The following is a 20,016-nucleotide window of genomic DNA, read 5'->3' as shown; positions in this document are numbered from 1 at the left end:
AGCTGAAAATTTTTCAAATTTGGTAAAAGACATAAATTTGCAAATTCAAGAAACAACAAATGTGAGGCAGGATGAATGATTACAATAATTTTTAAGTCTCTAGGTATATCATTACCAAACTATTGACAATCAAACAGAAAGGGAAAATATCGAAAGCAATTAGAGAAAAATGACACATTATATATCCAAGGCAATTGAATAACTGATGATTTCTCAACAGAAATAATAGAGGCCAGAAAACCATGCGTGGAACAACATCTCCATATTGTTTAAAGAAAAAAAACTTTCAACTCAGAATCCTACGTCCAGCAAAAATATCTCTCAAGAATAAAATGAAGTAAAGATATTTTAAAATGAAACTAAGAGATTGTATCTCCAATAGACCTGTACTAAAAAAAAAAAAAATATTAAAGGAAATTCTTCAGGCTCAGGGAAAGGAGATCAGATGAAAACAGATCTTTGGAAATGAGTGAAGAACATTTTAATTTTTAAAAAATACACATCACATTGCTGGTTTTATTTTGTCATAAATGTAACACATTTTACAACTATAATGTGAAGGACAGGAGGTGTGTACCTATTATGTGAAATGGTACAATATTATCAGGCAAACAGTAAAAATTAAGGCTATATATTGCAATCCATACAGCAACCACCAAAAAAATCACACAGAATAACAACAAACCAAAAGGCAAATTAAAATGAAATTCTAAAAAATATTTACATAATGTAAAAAAGGCAAAAGGAGAAATAGAAGAGGGAACAAAACAGATAAAGTATGGCAAAATGGAAAGTTAAACCGAACCAAATCAATAATTGCCTTAAATGTAAGTGTGCTAAGCACTACCTAGCAAATTAAAGTGTGGAGACTGTCAGAACAGACTTTCCAAAAAGTCCCAACTACATGCTGTCTGTAAGAGATGCTTTAATTAACTATAAATATGACTATAGGTTTATTTTAGATAAAGCTTAGCAAATAGTTTTCTAAAGTCCCTAAATTTCCCATCTAATTCTTCCCTAAAGTACTTCCCCCTTACTGTATTAATGTGCTATTCTTCAGCAGTAACTATTGCTCTCATATTTATGAATTCCCATAACCACACGTCAAGAGAATAAAAGCGGCTATCTAAACAAACACATATTCAACATTCTTCCTAGAGCCCATAGGCGGAAAACAGTAGAAGATTGAAAATGTTCTCCCCATTGTCTGGTTTCTAATGATTTCTGCAACAAGATGTGAACACAATTACAATATCCAGGAGAGGGTAGAATGTGCAAAATCAATCAACTGATCTTCAAATAATATCTAGTTCAAGGAAGAAACTCCATTACAACTATTAAGGATGACGTGATCCTTCACTTAAATTCATCTAACAGATATTGAAAGGAAAGCAATTCATAATTAAGTAATTATATGGAATCCCTTGAAATGATAAAATGTGAATGTTCCACGCGGCCCTCGAACACTCAACATCTTGCTTTGTCATTGTTGGCTCTCTCTTTTTTTTTCATTTGGAAGAGATATATGTCTCTTAACCAATCAAGCTTTATGGCACATTTATATTAAAATTTTTTCGGAAGGCCTATTTAGTTTTTCACAGTACCAGAATACATTTACAAGATAACATTTTAATTTCCATCAAGTTTTCTTAAAATAATGTCAGTAGCACCAACGATTATAATCACAGCAGCATGCTTTAAGACCTAAAAGCGAATTTTTAAAATGTCAAATGTGATAATATGCAAAAAAAAAAAGAAAAAAAGAAAAATTCTTAACCATGAGGGTGATTGTAAATCATCATCCACTTACTTGACAAAGCCACTTTCTTCAGAAGACTCCCACTTCCTTCAGACGCCATCAGTTTGGTTACCACATACTGCCAAACAGGTAATTATAGATATTTATAGTAGTTGAACAAATAGAATCATAATTATATTTCATAATTTACATAGCTTATTTTATATAGCTATATCTATACCTATATCCATATCTATATCTATATAATGTTCCTGACAGTTACAGAACTATTTTTCCTCTGAGAAACTGGAGGGTAGGGGTACATTCCACTCATGCTTCCCCTGTAATAGTTACACATACGAGACTTTCTGGTGGAAGATGGAAAGTGAGAGAGGATGGATCAAGAATCATTCCCAGGTTTTTTGATTTGGTATCTAAATTAAAGGTTGGGTCATTCCCAAGAATCAAACGGGGGAAAAGGGAAGAGTATGAACTCGGACATATCGATTTTTGATGTACAAATAAGCCGGTCTGGAGTTCAGATAAAATAATTGCAATGGGAAGGGCATTTGACCTACATAAGAGGTCACTGAAATCAGGAGCAGGGGTGTGATTATTTGGGAGAATGTGTGGACTCAGAGAAGAATGTCAAGGATAGAGCCCTGGGACACACCAACATCTAAGGGACAAGGGGAGAACAAGAAGTCGAAGAAGGTGACAGGGAAGAAAGTCAGGAAAATGGGGGGAAAGCAGAGAAAGTTGTGTTACTGAAACCAAAAGAAGAGAGACCATTAGGGAGGAGTGTCAAACGGAGCAGAATCAATATGTACTTTTCCAACATCATCTCATCAATGCTAAGCAAGGAAGGGTATTTCCACTCCTAGTTCAATAAATTGCTGGTATTTTTCATCTTTTTCATTTCAGCTCTTTTCAGGCTAATTTAAAAACTAACCTTTGGAATATGTATCACATACATACCTATGTATCAGTTTGCTGGGGCTGCTCTAAGAAATTCCCACAAACCTAGCGGCTTATAACAACAGAAATCTATTCTCTCACAGCTCTGGAGCCCAGAAATCTGAAGTCAAGGTGCTGGCAGGATGAGTTTCTTCTTAGGGGTTCGGAGAGAGAATCTGTTCTGTACCATTCTCTTAGCTTCCTCAGGTTGCCAGCAATCCTTGCTATCCCTCGGTTTGAGGGAGAGTAACTCCAATCTCTGCCTCAGTAGTCACGTGGCGTTCCTCTTGGGTGTCTGTGCCCAAGCCCAAATTTTCCTCTTCCTATAAGGATAATAGTCATTGGATTAATCCAGTATGACCTCATCTTAACATGATTAAATCTGCAAAAACAATATTTCCAAATAGGGTTATATTCTGAGGTTCTGGATGGACATGAATTTTTGGAGTTTGCTATTCAACCTACTACAACATCCTAAGAATATGATCACAAATGTACAGGTGCTATAGCAACTAGACTCTAGAAGGAGGGATAAATTTAAGAGATTAGAATGGTGCACAAAATAAATGAATTTTACATGGGCTTCTCTTGGAGGAGGTCATTGAGAGGACGTGACCTCTGGTTGACCCTCAAATTGGACCTGGGGAATCAGGGGCTCCTTACTCCCTCCCCTGTCCTTGGAAGGTATCTTCTGCCCACTGTTGCCATACTAGGAGCCACTTTAAGGATGCTGCCTCGAGAGAGCAATGTGTTGTTGAGACCATCTGGACTGTACAAGTGACTCAACAGTGTTCTATATAGACTTCAAAGATTCTGGAAGAAGGTATAGAGATCTAGTCTTGTGGCTGCCCAAGACAAGCCTCCTATGTAAATTTCCTTGCTTATTAAAACTGCCACCTACCAATTTGGAGCCGTCTGGGTCTTTCTCTGGTTTCTCCTTGACCTCTGTGTAAGGTGGCCAGTTTCAAATTTCACCCTGGGAACTGCCAAGGTTGTGAACCAACAGCATCGATTTTTTTTTGCACCTTAGTTTCCTTCTATTGTAATAAGAGCCCAAAGTAAGCTAAGACTCACTTTGCAGAAATTCTTCATACTCAATATTTTCATTTGGCATCACATCTGTTCTATGAAACACCTCTCTGAATTGTTTCTATTAAGAAGAAATTAACATTTTTTCATACAGTGAAATACAGAATCAGAAAGCCTTCCCAACCCTTTGGGACCTGGTTTGACAAGGTTTCCACAGACAGGCAGATGGCTAAACTAATGGATGCTAAAATTCTGGAAATAAGGAGAGGTGTGGCAAATGACCATGCATTTATTTAGGCAAAAGAACTTTTCTTCGTTATCATCAAATATTTACTGTGCACCATGGTCTGCGAGGCACCATTAGATATTAAGTGTATTTAAGCCTTAAGAACTTAAAAAGAAAGTTCTTTCCCTGGGGTGACATTGGGAGAAACAAAGAAATGTAGACAAACATAAAAGTAACATTTGGGCTCATCCTGACATTATTTTGAGCCGTCCAGTCAGTTCAAGAAGTGATTCTAAGACATGATTCATGGGCGACCCTTCTTCATCACCCTTGGTTCCTCGACCCACAAGTCCCTGCCATTTGTGATACTTTTCCGAGTCCCCAAACCCGAACCAGACCTGGCTTAGCTGACCCCATGAACAAGCCTGCAGCGCCATCGGGCATCCTTGCGAGTCCTACACACGCTGCGGCCCCACTGCTCTCCTCTCTGGGTCCGACGCTGCCACAGAAGCGGCAGTACCAGGATGCTCTCCACATCGGCTCCAAAGTCGATATGGTTTTCCATAATCTACCATATCACTGTAAAGAGAGGACAAATATGTATTTCAAAGCCCATATCTTTGAAATCTGCCTTTCAAACACTGGATGGCATTTTTAAGAGGAAAAGTAAGCCATGTTGTAGCATCCACAGCTCTTTGTGAAACGAAAGTTTCAGGACTGTTGCTACAGATGAAACTTTGTTTGACAGGTTGTTTCCGGATGGGAACCAAAACCAGGATCTTAGAATTCTGACGTTCTTATTACTCTGAATGCCAAACAGAAACAAGTGTCCGAAGTTTGGCTGGAGCGCTTATCTTTTGCTGGAAGATTTTCTGCCTCCAGGTTGGGATAACGAGTGGGCCCGCGCGATAACGCCGGCCTCAGCGGTACCCGGCTTCCCTCCGCGTCCCGCCGCGGGGCCGCGGGCCGGGGCAGGAGGAGCGCGGCGCGCGGGGCGCGACGCCCGGGCCGCGGAGTTTTCGGTTTCCACTTTTCCTCCGCAGGCCTCTCCCACTTCCTTTCCCACCGGTCCCCGCCCGCCCGCCAACTCCGGGGGCCGCACCTCCGCAGGGGCTCGGCCGTCCCCCGCAGGGTCCCATCTGCTTCCTCCGGGGACCAAAAGGAGGCGAATTCCTGCGAGTCCCAGGAGTGCCAAGAGTGCGCAGCTAGACGGGAAATTGCAAAAGTCCTCCCCTCTGCCCTCCCCCGCGGCTTTCCCGTAACTCCCGCCCCTCGGCGCTCGCCCCGCAGCTGATTCATAGCCGGGCGCGGGGCCGCCTCTGCACGTCCACACCCGCGTCCGCATCCGCGGGCCCCGCGTCGCCAAGGACTCGGCCCGGCTCGCGGAGCCCGCCGCCCGCAGGGTGAGTACCCCTGACGCCCGCCCGGCCCGCGCCCCCGCGCCCCGCGTCCCCCGCAGCCTCCCCGCCCGCGCGCCCTCGCGCCGCCCGCCCTCGGTGGCTCTTCCGACGCGCGGAGCCGGCGCGGCGCGGGGAGAAGGGCACAGCGATGCAGCCCGCCGCCCGCCTCCCCTGCGCCGCGCCGCCTGTGCCCCGCGTTCGTGCTGGCTCGGGCTTCCATCGCTCGGAGATGGTGCTTTGAGGGGTCCCCGCCTCTGGCCCGCCTACCTGGTGCGTGACGCTCAAGGTGTCATTCTTTCCAGAGCGCACACTGCTCGGTCCACCGCGACGTTTCCTACTCTGCTTTTGCGTTCAGTATCCATCGTCTGGTTCGCAAGTAGTGGGGGAATGTTCGCTGAGTTGAAACTTACATTTGGTCCTCTTTTGCCTCTCTCCCAACACACTGCCGTGGGCGTTCATTGCTGCCCTCAACCTCCCCCTGCGCACCCTGAACTGCCACCTGGCAGAGTGAGTCCTCTCGGAGTCGGTGATATCCCTCCATCCTGTCTGCTTTTGCACCTAGAAGTGGGAGGCGCTCACACACAGGTGGAGCGAGGACATCGCGGTGATGCGGTAGTCTCGGGAGGACGCCCACCTTCTTCAGCCGCATGGACCGAAGTAGCACGGATTGGCAGGTTGGGCAGCTACAGCCAAGCATTTGTAACTGCCGCCGCCACCACCCTTTGTAGACAAACCTGGGCATAGAGGGGTCAGGAACTTGTCCAAGACCATGGGAGCTCGTAGTAGTGGCGCTGAGAGCATGGAGCCCAGGGCTTTGCTCCTGACACAGTGAGTCCTTTCTTGACAGTCCTTGGCCTGTCCTTCATCGGCCTACCCATCCATCCATCCTGTCCCCTGCCATGTGGTAGGAGCCACAATGCTAGGTGCCACTGAGAAAGGCCACTTGGTAACCTTCAAGCTTGAAGACGCTTTGTGAACAAGCTAATTCTCCAGCTCAAGAGGAGTGAATGTGGGGTCGATGTAGGCAGAGGTTTCGGTAGAATGGAATGCAGTGTATTTAATTTGAGGTGGAGGGAAAGAAGCCTTGGGTCTTATTGCCACATCTAATACTGACTTTGGAACTCGGTCAAGTTCCTTATCACGTCAGCCTCAGTTTCCAAACAATGGTTCATACTATGGACCAGGCACCATTCTAAGTATCTTACCTGTGCTAGTTCGTTTAAGTTTCACCCATGAAGTAGGTAGTTATCTTGTCATTCTCATTTTATCAGTGATGAAACTGAGGCCCAGAGAAGTTAAGTGACTTGTCTGTGGTCACACAGCTAGCAGGTGACAGAGTCAGGATTTGGCCTTGGAATTTGGCTTATAGGCACTATGTATGTCAAACTCTAGGACCGTTTTTGCAGTGGCCCTGGGGGTGGTGCTTCATTATTGTTCTGCTTTCACTCTCTCCTGCACTGCTTTAAAATGCACTGAGATCCTTGAGGCTGAAGAGCCCCAGTCATAGTAGGCAGGGGTTCCCAAACTTAGCTGGGCTTCAGAATCATTCTTGCAGCTTTTCAAAGCACTGGACTCCAATTTAAGCTACCTATTCAGAATCTTCAGGGCATGCTTAGTTTTGCATCTCCCCTGGTAGCATTTTGGTACTGTTAGAATGCCTCCAGTGACAGGGCACTCACCACCTAACATTTCATTGCTGGACAGAGCTAATTCTCAGAGGTAGCTTGCTTCCTTTTGGCTTACATCTTGGTCCTAGTTCTGTCTCTTGTTGTCCCAGCAAAGGAGTCTAAGCCTTTTGTGTCAAAGGCCACCTTGAGAGAAAAGGACTGGTGCTAGGTGTACAATGGGAACTCGAACCACTTTGGGGATAGCACTTACTTACACACTCGGTCTCTTTCCTTCTATCCCTTTCTTTAACCTGAAAGACCAGGAACACCTTCACGGGTGCACGGAGGTGATCCAGAGTCCCTGATATTTCTTATAACCCTTTTGTCCTGAAAAAGGAACTAAATCAGGAAAACTATTGTGGTTTTGAAAGAGGAATCAGTGGTAATGTGAGTTGACAAGAAGGAGTGTGTGTTTCCCTTGTGGGACTGGGCTGGGGCGTTGCTGGCGTGGATAGAAGGAAATCAAAGGTAATGTCATCTTGCTCACTTACAGGAACAATGAGCCCCGGCTGTCCTCTCCCTGGAGGAGGAAGTCCTCCTTGCTTTAAAAAATTATATGTGAAATGGGCAAAAATAAAGCAAATAGAATATTGTGAGAAGCACCCCTCCTAGCTGCAGGAGGAGACAGTTACTTTTCCAGCAGCTGTGTTCTTGGTTTCACAGTCTTCTTTTTCTTCTCATTTTAGTTCTACTCGTTTTTCAGCATTTATTTACTCCAGGTAGTCTGTATTTTATTTTTATGTTTTAAAAATAATACAAATAATAAGTGAAGACATTCTCATTCAAACAACAGAGAAGTCTATGGAATGACAAGTAGCATTGTCGCACCTACTCCCACTCAGAAAAGGGGAGTGGAGTTTGGTAAATAGCATTCCAGGATTTTTTTCTTTTCTATACATGTGCATAATATGTATCTATATGTATGTTTTAATATATGTATAAGATCTTACTATATATCATGTAGCTTACTTTTTCCCTCCCATATCTTAGAGGTCTTTCCATGTCTATTTTGTTAATGGCTACATGTTATTCTAAAGAAGCAATATGATTTATCCATTCTTTCTCTTGTCATGGACATTTGGTTTGTTTAAAATTATTCAGCATTAGCTCAGTGCTTCAGGGAAATTGTACATTCATCTCTGTGCTTCCGCCTGAGTATTTCCATGGAATAGAATCTTGGAGGGTTGTTCTTGGGTCAAAGGATTCGTCCGTTTTTCAACTTGATAGATACAACCCTTCAAATTGCATCCCTGTCCACACCCCAGGTACTCATTTAAACTCAGTGGATAAGAATCTGTTTCCCTCATCCTTCTAACATCAGCCGTTATCTCCTTTTGTTTTTTTTTTTGTTTGTTTTTTTTTAAGATTTTATTTTTTCCTTTTTCTCCCCAAAGCCCCCCGGTACATAGTTGTGTATTCTTCGTTGTGGGTTCCTCTAGTTGTGGCATGTGGGACGCTGCCTCAGCGTGGTCTGACGAGCAGTGCCATGTCCGCGCCCAGGATTCGAACCGACGAAACACTGGGCCGCCTGCAGCAGAGCGTGCGAACTTAACCACTCGGCCACGGGGCCAGCCCCTCTCCTTTTGTTTTTTAACTTGAATTTTCAAATCTGGTAGATGAGTAAAACCCAATAAGGCATTTTAATTTGCATTTTGCTGATTACTGCTGCAATTTAATATCTCTAATTATTTATGGGTCGTATGTGTCTTCTGTGAATTCACTGTTCCTTTCTTTTGCTCAGTTTTCTATTGCGTTGCCTTTTGTTTTTCTTGTTTATTGAAGAAGCTCTCTGCGTATTCAGGACCTTAATCCTTTGTCTGTTATAGAAGATGAAAATATTTCTTCTAGTGCAATGCTTTATTTTGGTGGTGGTGGTAAAATGCATAATGGTGCTCTAGTGGTGAAGATTGGGCCCTCTCACCCCCACAGCTCAGGTTCATTTCTGGTCAGGAAACCACACCGCCCGTCTGGCGGTCGTCATACTCTAGTGGCTGCATGTTGCTGTGATGCTGAAAGCTGCGGCACCAGTATTTCAATACCAGCAGAGTCACCCATGGTGACAGGTTTCAGGGGAGCTTCCAGACTAAACAGACTAGGAGGAAGGACCTGGCCACCCACTTCGGAAAAAACTGGCCATGAAAACCATATGAATAGCAGTGAAGCGTTGTCTGATACAGAGCTGGAAGGTGAGAGGATGGCACACAAAGACTGGGCAGGGTTCCCACTCTGCTGTCCACAGGGTTGCTAGGAGTCTCCACAGCACTAACCACAACAAAAATACATAATATAAAATTTACCATTTTAGCCATTTTTAAGTATACAGCTCAGTGTTATTAAGTACATTCATATTATTGTGCAGCCATCACCACCATCTGTCTCCAAAACTCCTTTCATCTTGCAAAATTGAAACTCTGTACCCGTTAAATGGTAACCACCTCCTTTCCACCTCTCCCCCGCCCCCGGCCCCCACCCTTCTACTCTCTGGCTCTATGAATTAACTCTTCCAGGTACCTTACAAATGGAGGAATCATACACTGTTTGTCCTTTTGCAGATGGCTTATTTCACTTAGCAAAACGTCCTCCAGCCTCATCCATGTTGTAGCAGGTGTCAGAATTTTCTTCCTTTTTAAGACTGCATAATATTCCGCTGTAGGAATATACCACCTTTTGCTTATCCATTCATAATACTTTTGTTTCAAACTATCTTTTGCTGCACAGAAGTTTTAAGTGTTTATGTAATCAGATCTGCAGTCTCATGATTTCTGTGCTTTGTCTAGTTTAAGAAGGTCTTTTTTCACCTAAAAGTTATTTTGAAAATTATCTTATTTTCTTCTAATACTTTCATTATTTTGGTTTTTATATTTAGCTCTTTAAAATACCAGATTTTTATATAAGGTGAAACGTAAGGATGTAACTTAATTTTTTTCTGAAGTTTTAGGCAATTAACCCAACACCATTTATTTAATCATCCATCTTTTTTTCCAACTCATTTGAAATTCTGTTTTTATAGTCAAATAAATTCCTATTTATATCATAGTCTGTTTCAGGATTCTATTGTTTCATTTATCTTTTTTGTCTTTTTTTACGCTAGTACCACCTTGTGTTAAATGCTACAGCTTTATACTATGTTTTCACATCTAGTAGTATATATTCATACTTTTTTCAAAAAAAATTTTAGAGATGATTCTTGTACATTTTCTCTTTTATATAAACTTTACAAATAGCTTGTCAAGTTTAATAAAACCCTGTTGAAGTTTTTCTTAAGATTTTTTGGAGTTTATCATTGTTAATAATTTTTTATGCCTTCCTGTGTGTTCTAGCATGAGCCCCCAGCGTGGAGGGGGCAGTGTAATGTGGTAAAATGCTGCCCTTTGGGGAGCGATTCACCTGGTTTCAAGTTCTAGATTAACTATGTCCACCTATGTCAAAGTTACTTTTAACCTTTCTTACCCTGAATTTCCTCATCTGTGTATGAGAACGATAATAGAGTCTCTTTCATAGGGCTGTTGTGAGGATTCAATTAATAAATGCACGTAAGTCACTTAGCAAGGCGCCTGCAGAGAGTTAGCATCCAGCACATGCAAGCTGGGATCGTTCTCATCCTCACCTTCATATCCTCCTATGGGCTTTGCAGAATGCCTCATCATAGAAGGAACCAGTAAATTTTTTCCATTATGTATCGATAGTATCCCAGGAGACAAAAATATATAGTCTTTCACGCGTATTTAAAATTATGCTGGTAGTGATAGTATTGCCTAAGAGGATACATGTGATTGACAGGACTTGTAAATTGCTTTCTTTTAATATTATCTGCTAAAGAACTAAATTACAGTCGCGTTGTTTCCTTCCTTCCTCCCTTCCTTCTTTTCCTCTTTTTCTTTTTAAAGGAAAGAAGGTTAGTGAGAGCATTAAATATAATACCAAATTACATTCTTAGATCTGAAATCATTGAGGCAGTTAACTATCTGGATTGCTTAAAACTGTGGAATGAAGATGAAGATGGCCACATAAAATATATCCAGTCTGAGTATGAAATGTAGAGTCAACTGAAAGAAAAGCCACACTTACAAATGTCTTAGCAAACAGAAAAATGTAAGACATATGCAACACTTGGAAAATGTAAAATAAAGAGAACTCTTGGAAAACATGGAATGAGGTGCCACAGTATGTGCCAAGTCTTGAGAAGATGAAATCAATAGAACTCTGCTCTTATGTGAGTCAATTTTCACTCATCATGTTGTGTCTTGGTCACCTCTCTCTATTCCCTGTCTTCCTAACGGGGGACTTTGAGCAAGTTAACTTCACATTCTTTAATGTACCTGGGTGTTAAAAGGGGATGGCACTATGTTTTTCTACCTGGAACTTTGGTTGCTGTCTGTATTTGGAAATGCATCATTAAAGTGTCTACAGTGTCTCAGGACCTCAGAGATCACATTTTTTCTACAGAAATACGTGACACCCTCATAGACTGATCCAGTATCTAAAAACTGCCAACCCCTTTTCAGGTCTGTTTGACAGCTGTAGGCTTTCAACTAGTTTAACCCTGTTGGGGTATATGGTTCAAGTGTGGAGATGATGGAATTACCAGTATTTATGCAAGACCAAACCCAGTATCTGTAAAACACACACGCACGCGTAAAGAATGCTTTCTGTTGCAGAATTACGTAACTTGAGAGTTAAACATAATTTCTCTCATCCTGCCCACCTCCCTTACCCCATCCCTGCTGTAAATGTATAACTGTTAGTAGTTGGCTCTGTCTTTTTGGACCAGTTTGGATCCTTTAAATAGAAGATAGGCAGGCAGAAACACATGTGCAAGAGATTTTCGGGAGAAAGCACTTGTGAAGGATAAAGGCAAAAGGGAGCAAAAGTAGGCAGAGACAGCCTCCAAACCCACTGCAGGTCTGACACCTGTGAAAGGGAACAGGGAAGTAGGAAGGTTGGGAAGGAAGAGCTCCCAGCCGCAGTGCAGTTCTGAGAATTTGTCAGCCAAGGATGGGGAGACTGATCAAAGGTTGCCCATTAGAGGAGTCCCATGCTGGCTGGAGAAGTCTTGCCCTGGTCATTGGCTGTGAGCAGCCTGGAGGGACTGTGGGCTTGGATGGGAATGTGCAGCCAATCTGAAGGTGCAGCAGTGGAAGCTGTCAGTGACCCATGCTCCCTCAGGAGGTTCTTTTGAAGGGAGCTCTGAGAGGCACAGCTGCAAGGTTGCCACACTTCTCTTCCAGACGTGGTTTTCTGCAATACTATTCTGAAACTTGCTTTTCCATTCAACGTTGTTTGGACATTCTTCCATGTTGGCACTTGACTCTATTTCATTCTTTTTAACAGTTTCATAGTATTTCTTTGTAGAAATGCACCATAATTAAATTTTCTACTTTCTTGTGTGTGTGTAAGGAAGATTGTTGCTGAGCAAACATCTGTAACAGTCTTCCTGTATTTTATGTGGGATGCCACCACAGTGTGGCTTGATGAGCGGTGCTAGGTCAATGCCCAGGATCCAAACCTGTGAACCCTGGGCCACCAAGGCAGAGTGCGTGAACTTAACCACTCTGCCACTGGGCTCGCCCCTCTGCTTTCTTTCGATATATATTTAGATTGCTTTTGGGTTTTTTTCCTCAGTATAAACAATGCTGTAATGAATATTCTTTAAAAAATATATTTTTGTACATATACACAAACATTCTCTCACACACACACACTATTTCTAGAACAAAATTCTAGAACTAGTTTTTCTGAATCAAAGGTAATGTGTACTAAAATTTTAATAGAATTGTCAAATTGACCTCGATAAAGTTGTACTTTTTGACCATCAGTGAGTAATAATGCCTGTTTCTTCAAACTCTTACCAATGCTATGTTTCAAGACCTTTGCCAATCGAACACCACAGACCCACATGGAGACATACACAATTACTGTTTTAATTTGCACTTATTTAATTATTAGTGGTAGTGTCCAGCTTTTCTTTTTTCTCTTTTGGCTATTGATATTTCCTTCTTTTTTGTGCATTACATATTCATGTTTTTGCCAGTTTTTCTACAGGGTTACTTATCTTTTTGTTATTGATTTCTAAGAGCTCTTTATATATTAGGGGTAGTGACTCTTTGCCATAAGTATTGAAACTATTGTTCTCAGTTTGTTGGTCCAATTATAGCACCAAAATTTTTTAAATGTTCATTTAATTTTAATGGTCCTATTTCTTGCATATATATCTTTGATCTTCTGGAATTTATTTTGTTGAAGAGAATGAAGCAATAGCAATAATGAGAAAATTAACATTAATTGGATTTACTATGTGTATGTTCTCATAGTCTCATTTAATCCTCAGGCCAGTCCTACAAGGTAGGTTATTTATTCTTATTTTACAGAAGAGGAAAATGAAGCCTAGCTGGGTTAAGTAATTTGTCTGTGGTCATAACGTTATTAAGTGACAGAGTAGTGATTTGACCCTAAGCAACCTTATGTCAGAGCCCATGTACTTAATTCTTACAGCTTCCTTTTCCCACAGATATCTGGGCTATTGTTCCAGCATCATTTTGGGGAATAATCTACCTTTTCTTAAATGATTTGAAATATCACCTTTAGCATATTAAATCCTACATATTCCTTGGGTCCAGAATATTCCTTGGATCCAGGTTTTCCATTCCTTTCTTTGGCTTCACTTGCCACCTAGAGACTCAGGTTTAATCCTAGCTGGTGTCACAAGTTCCAAGAACTTTTAACTGAACATTGCTGAAAAAAGAAAATCAGGTGTCCATGAGCCACTTCAGTCCCATGAATCAGGATTGACCTTACAAAACGTAACTGGTGGGCTTAAAGGGAGGGGAAGAAGTGCTCGAACCTTTCAAAGGGGCTCCCAAAGACAAATGGCACTGCTCTCAAAAAGGAAATAGAGATAGCCAAATGCAAGGGATGTGGGGAACCTCCAAGAAGTGGCATGCGACGCTTTGTGCTGTAACACAGAGCTCTCTCACAAGGTGCGGAGCCCAGCACACGTCCTGGATGAAGAGCTTCTTTCTTTAAAATAGGATTTGCATATGACATCATATGGCACCCAGCCAGTCGGGAAGAGTTTGGCAACACACCCACGTTCTTGGGAAGCAAATGATGATCATGCTGCTTCTCCTGGGGATTATTTGTGGTGGGGAAACTTCCCAGGAATAAATATTTCGGTAATGACAGAACACGAATTGCTGGTGAAGAAGGGCAGACTTATACCCGCCTCAAAAGCTGTGTTTTATTACACATGTAGTATTTTATCCTGAGGGACATTCAAAGGCATCCTCATTTCACTAACAGACAAGATTTGAATGAGAAGTTCTCTGAAATGAATGGGTAGTTTTTCTTTTCTTTCCTTCCTTTATTCCCCCCAGAGAAGGAATGCCAACGAAAGACTATGAATTAGGCAATAGTTGGCAGCAGAAAAAGTAGAAAGGCCTGAAAAGGAATCTATTTTAATTAAAATAAAATTGAAAGCAAAGAAGAGAGAATGTGAGAAAATTGGTAGAAGTTTTTATTCCTTTACCAGCTATCTACTGGGTCGCATCTATGTTCTTGGACTGAGACAGTGGGGAATAAGATCCAGACCCATCCTTAAGCAGCTCCTGGTCTAGGTGGGAATGCTGGAGATCTGAAAAATAGAAATAAAGAACAGATCTGGGAAAGGACCAAGTACTCCTTGGATGAGGCAGGAAGGTACTTTTTCCTGTCTAAATTCCTGACTTCCTTTTCTTACTGGAAATTGGAAGTGGCAATGCGCCTCACTGATAGCTGATGAGAGAGAAAGGCTGTTGAATGAATGAGAGGGCTGAGTGGCCTTTTCCACATCAGAAGCAGAGCTGCCAGGGAAGAACCAATCCCCGGCTTGGAGCGCCCTGAGCACCGGTGGGGCGGAGGTACGGAGCAGCTGGTCGATGCTGAAGGAGCTCACCAGCCCGTCCAAACACACAGCCCTTCCCTTTGACATGATGCAGGAAAGCCTGGCCTAATCCTGAATTTTCATTTTGATCTGCATAAGGGGGCATAGTATAGAGTGTGGAGCACCCCAGAGCTCCAAGCTCGGATCTCTCTCCTGTCCCTACTTCCTCTTGGCGATCATGCCGTGATTTAAATACTGTGTGTATGCACCGAGGATGCCTGAAATTTATACCGGCAGCCAGGACCCCTCCCACGAACTCCAAACTGTGTGTCCAGCCAGCTACTTAATCTCTCCATTTGGATATCAAATAAGTATCTCATATTTAACGTGTCGCAGATCAAGCCCTTGACATAGCCCACCAAAGCTGTTCTGCTTCTCCATTAATGCTAATTCCATTCTTCCAGGGGCTCAGCCCCAAATTCTTGGAGCCATCCATGATGTCTCACTTTGTCACTATCTCCATGTCCTGCCAGCTCTATCTTTAAAATCTCTCTCCAATTCCACCCCTGTTCACCACTCCCACTGCCATCACCCTGGTCTAAGCCAGTGTCACTCCCCCCTGGACCATTGCTGTAACTCCTGACTGCTCTCCCTCCTGCCCTTCTTGCCTCCTTCAGGCTCTTCTCCTTCCAGGGCCCTTCCTGTTCAGTGTAAGTTAGACCATGAACTCCTCCGCTTAAAGTTCTCCAGTGGCTTCCATCTTGCTCAGAGCAGAAGCCAAAGTTTGGGAAATATTTCCCCATCTGTTCTCCCTCTCTGCGCGCCCTCTGATTTCATGTCCTGTCACTCAGCTCCTTGCTTGCTCCAACACCTGGGTCCTCATTGTTCCTTGAATGTGCCAAGCACTCTCCCCTCTCAAGATGTTTGCACAGTTCACTCCCTCACCTCCAGGTTTTTCACTGTTAGTCAGGGTCCCACCAGGAAACAGCCTGCTCTCAGAATAGGATTTGTGTCTGAGGTGTGGAGGGGGGACCACCTGTGTTGTGCAGTCAGTTCCTGGCTTGGAAGCAGCTGGCTCAGAGCTCTTGGTGTCTGTGTTTTGTCAGTGTCAGGCTCTGTGCTGTCAGGAGAACTGTTCCTGCGGCATATCCCGAAAGGGGCTCCACCGGGGTCTCTGGCATGTTCTTGTGGCTGCTGACTCTCGTTCTCCATGTTGATGAACTTTATTGACTTACCAGAAGGTTTTCAGACAACAGCTAGGACTCGTAGTCCTTCTGCAAGTGGTTCTGAGGTGGTCAGGCCTGAAACGTCAGGATCGCTGGCAGTTGTCCGGTCACAGCGCTGGAAATAATAACCGCTTTGCTCGTATGCAGGAGCCATGTCACGGTTGCTTACTTGCCCAGCATGCATAAAACCATGCATGTCAAACCTGATGAAAATAAAAGCAGTGAATCTGACTGGCTGCCCCAGCTAACCTCCTCAGACTCATACCTGGATGTGTGTGAGATGGTGGGGGAAGGGCAGGGCTTCCAGACAAGACCATTCTGGTGATTCACAAGGACTTACCCGTGATACCCAAACCATAGAAATGCATCCTTTGTAAATACTCATATTTTTAAATTTTGTTATATAAAAACTTTTATTCTTTAATTTCTGGTTACCCTTAATTGGTAGGTGGCTTTGAACTTTTAGTTTTAAGTTCCTCTGTCCCCATGACTTGTTTAATTTTTCTGACATGTGAAATATTTGATTTACTTGAACTCTAAATTTTTGGAAATGTTTTAAATGGCCCTTTCATCAGGAGAATATGAAGCAGCATGCATATCATCCCCTGCATCATCTGCTTTTGAATTTATGGAGGGCCAGCTCCCGTGGCCCAGAGGTTAAGTTTGGCATGCTCTGCTTTGGCGGTCCAAATTTGCTTCCCGGGAGTGGACCTATACCACTTATCAGTTGCCATGCTGTGGTGGAGACTCACGTACAAAAAAGAGGAAGATTGGCAACAGATGTTAGCTCAGGGCAAATCTTCCTCAGCAAAAAATTAATAAATTGATGGGATGAGATTTCCTTACAGTGGTGGCACCTTGCATTCCTCGAGTGATGTCAATCTAAGGAAGGTGGGATCGTGCACGCAGACTGGGATTGGAAAGATATTTAAGCTGCATAGTGAGTGTCAGACACTTCACTATGGCATTTTCTTTCCTTCCCTTTGGTTCTGAGCAGAAACTCTTTTCTCTTGAATCAGTTTCCCCCTGGCTTAGATATCTAGTTGTATTAGGAACCAATGTGAAGTTCTAAGTAGGGATTTTAGAGAAGTATGAATGACCGGTTTGCCAAAAATAGAAGTTGCAGAAAGCAATACTTAAAGGAATATGAACAAAAGCTGTCATTTGCAGACTTTTGCTTCTGCTTCCAATTGGTCTCCCCTGTGGGCAGGTTTGACCACCCTCGAGTAATTTAATGGGATGGTTTACTGTCTTCGTGGTAGTTTCCATTTACTCTTAAAGTACTATTTTAAAAAGATAAATAGAGGGTGTGGATAGTGAAAATGGGTGACCTGGTTCACTGAATTTCCAGCTTTTGATGCTGTCCCGGTAGCTAGACAGAGGCAAAAATTGACTTTGAAGTGTTTCATTGCTTCTCTTTGTGATGAGTCAGAATTTGAAGTAGAAAAGTGAAATTTAATGCTTCCCCTGACTAACACGTTTATTGTTAAATTAAGAACTTATTAGCCTTCTTGAGGTCATCCAGGCTCATTCTTTGTGCCCTCACATGGTCCCGTGGTCATAGGACCTGATGAATCAGTGAAGTTGGCCTGTAATTTATAGCTCTCGTCTATGTCAAGGAGAACCAGAAATGATTTTGAACAATGAAGCATTGCCCGTCTCCTTCGGTAGAGTGTGCTCATTTTTCCTAGGTGAAATTTTAATGAGGGAGACAGGGAAGAGTGGAGATGACTCCCCTAGAAGCAATTAATTGAAATTTAGCTCTTTTGAGACTGGCATTTGTTCTCCTTTTAATCAGAGTCTGTTTTTTCATATTTACCTTGTGTTTCTCTGCTTTACATTTCTTTACCAACCTTTGCTTGGTTTGAGGAAACGATGGATCAGTTATCTATTGCCACAAAGCCTCAGTGGCCCACAGCAGTAGGTGTTTATTGCTCCTACATCTGGGATCAGCTGTTCATGGCTGGGGCGTGGCCAGCCGCTGGCTGATCTAGGCTGGCCCCAGCTGGAGCAGCTGAGGTGACTCAGCTCTGCCTCCTGTGTTGCTCATTTTCCTCCTGTGTGACTGTGTGTGCAGTGGGCAACCCAGAAGTGCTCTTTTCATGCCAAAGGTGGAAACACAAAAGAACAAACAGAAATAAACGGGTTTTCTTGAGGTCTAGGCTCCGAACTGGCACACTATCACTTCTGTGTCATTTATGGGCCAGAGCAAGTCACTTGGAGTGATGAAATATACTCTTCTTATTTCTTGGGAGGGGACTCCAAAGTCACGTGACAAGAGGTGTGGCTATGGAAAGGAGATAAGAATAGGAGCCTTTAATGCTGTTATATACCACAGTTGGTTCAAAGCACCTGCTCAGAGCTAAAATTAAATAAAATTTCCTCTCTTTGTGATTTATCTTTTTCAGAAAACCAGAACCTATGGCTCTCTTTGCCTTCTTTCAGACAATATTACTCTTGGTGTCGCTGTCCTTGAGAACTTGCCAGAGTGAAGGTAAGAAGTGGGAAGAACATAAAGAAAAAAATCACAAAGAAAAAAATGAGGTAAATGGTGCTTTGGAGAAAAGTTGCACAATTCTTTTCTTCTTTGGAAATGAGTTGGAGCTGATGTGTAGCTCATTCCATCACCTGGAATTGGTGAGTAGCAATGGTTACCTTGGTTTTAACCTTCCTGATCTTGATGGCTCATTTTAATAAGCTGCAACCTAGGCCTGATTTCCTGGTCAATACCCTGGTCATAAGAGTACTTGCAAGGGGAACTAATCCCAAAGTACTTCATGATCTGTTTATTGAACTTGGCCATCCCAGAGGAGTTCCTTCTGCACCTTGCTGGGTAGAGATGGATTACACCAGACCACTGTTGGCCGCCATGTTAGAACAAGTTGGGATGTCCCTCAGTTATGCTCATTGAGAAGCTATTAACTGCAAGGAATATGCTAAGTGCCAAAATGCTGTTTATGGATAAAGAAATAGTATTTGACACTTAGCTACTGCCCCAGTGTGAGGATTTTGAGATAAATCAACTTTGTAAATAAAGTCAATAAGAATCCAACACCTCTAAAATGTTTATGGATACTTTATGACTTGGGAACCAGTTTGAAGGTTGGTTCTTAGACTTGAGAGAGTTTCTGTTGGTTTATAAAGTTTCTGTGGCTTTCACCTGTATGTTACAAAGCTTTACATTTTCCCTTTCTCTGCTTATTCTTCTTAGAGAGTGTAGGCATGTGCTCTTAATAATTACTCACACACTTCCTGTCCATGGATTCATGAAAATGTCGTTTGCAAGAAATGTCCATAGAATTTTTGTTTTCCCTTAAAATTCCATGAAAAGATGTTTGGAATAAAAAGGAGATTTTGTTTCCATAACAGCTCAGTTCTCTGTTTGATGTTCTTTAGGTCTGGGTTCGTTCCTTTTTGGCCCAGGGTACATGTGAAAATGCCACTTTTATGGCTTCTTAAAAATCAGAGTTTTATTCTTGGTTTCTTCCATAATCTGGAACTGAAACGTCTCTCTCTTATTTGCTAAAATCTAGGCATGACACCCCTGGGCTGTGTGGGCAGTCTTTCCCATAAGAATGTTTAGGCCCAGCCAAAGCTCCTGATTGCCAGACAGACACAGGCCCCGACCCCAGGCTCTCCAGAAAATCCCAAACATTTGACTCCAAGCTTTTGGAACAGCTCATTTCCCTGGTAAAGGCTTGTTACTGATCCAGCAACTATTTGCTGTGTGTCTTCTACTCGTAAGACACTCTGCTGTCTGAGCAAGCTCTGCTGCTCCCCATTTCAGCTTCTTTTATTTAGATCAGACATGCATTTACCTGTTTGTCTCTCCACCAATCCTTGTTTCAGCTTCCAGCTTTCTCAGTCAAGCATGCCTGCTTTGCTGAGTAATCCTGTCCTTGTTGTCACCTGCAC

General features: G+C 42.7%; 1 protein-coding gene and 1 long non-coding RNA gene across 19 annotated transcripts in view; one reads left to right on the top strand and one right to left on the bottom strand.

Moving 5' to 3' along the window:
* Positions 1-5,191, bottom strand: part of LOC106824690 (uncharacterized) — a 190,290-nt gene extending 185,099 nt beyond the window's left edge. For 10 of the 11 annotated variants that reach the window (XR_011506500.1, XR_006533445.2, XR_011506499.1 and 7 more), the window contains exons 1-4: positions 5,053-5,191; positions 4,349-4,529; positions 2,717-3,018; positions 1,811-1,877 (exon numbers count right to left, since the gene is read on the bottom strand). This is a non-coding gene — a long non-coding RNA (uncharacterized lncRNA). Of the gene's footprint in view, positions 1-461; positions 1,705-1,810; positions 1,878-2,716; positions 3,019-4,348; positions 4,530-5,052 lie in introns of those variants that run through there. The other variant, XR_006533448.2, reaches the window with a different exon arrangement.
* The window catches only part of OSMR (oncostatin M receptor), a 61,320-nt gene continuing 46,050 nt past the window's right edge, over positions 4,747-20,016 (top strand). For 4 of the 8 annotated variants that reach the window (XR_011506498.1, XM_044779399.2, XM_044779397.2 and 1 more), the window contains exons 1-2: positions 4,747-5,353; positions 18,510-18,595. Coding sequence is in view for 3 of the 8 variants with exons in the window: in XM_044779399.2 (XP_044635334.2) it covers positions 18,523-18,595 (73 nt within the window). In the remaining 5 variants the exon portion in view is untranslated. Of the gene's footprint in view, positions 5,354-18,509; positions 18,739-20,016 lie in introns of all 8 variants that reach the window. The other 4 variants (XM_070519744.1, XM_070519745.1, XM_070519743.1 and 1 more) reach the window with 4 other exon arrangements.

Source organism: Equus asinus, chromosome 10, assembly GCF_041296235.1.
Source record: "Equus asinus isolate D_3611 breed Donkey chromosome 10, EquAss-T2T_v2, whole genome shotgun sequence".
NCBI lineage: Eukaryota > Metazoa > Chordata > Mammalia > Perissodactyla > Equidae > Equus > Equus asinus.
Note: the sequence above shows the minus strand (reverse complement) of the source record. Positions and strands in the feature narration are given on the sequence as shown.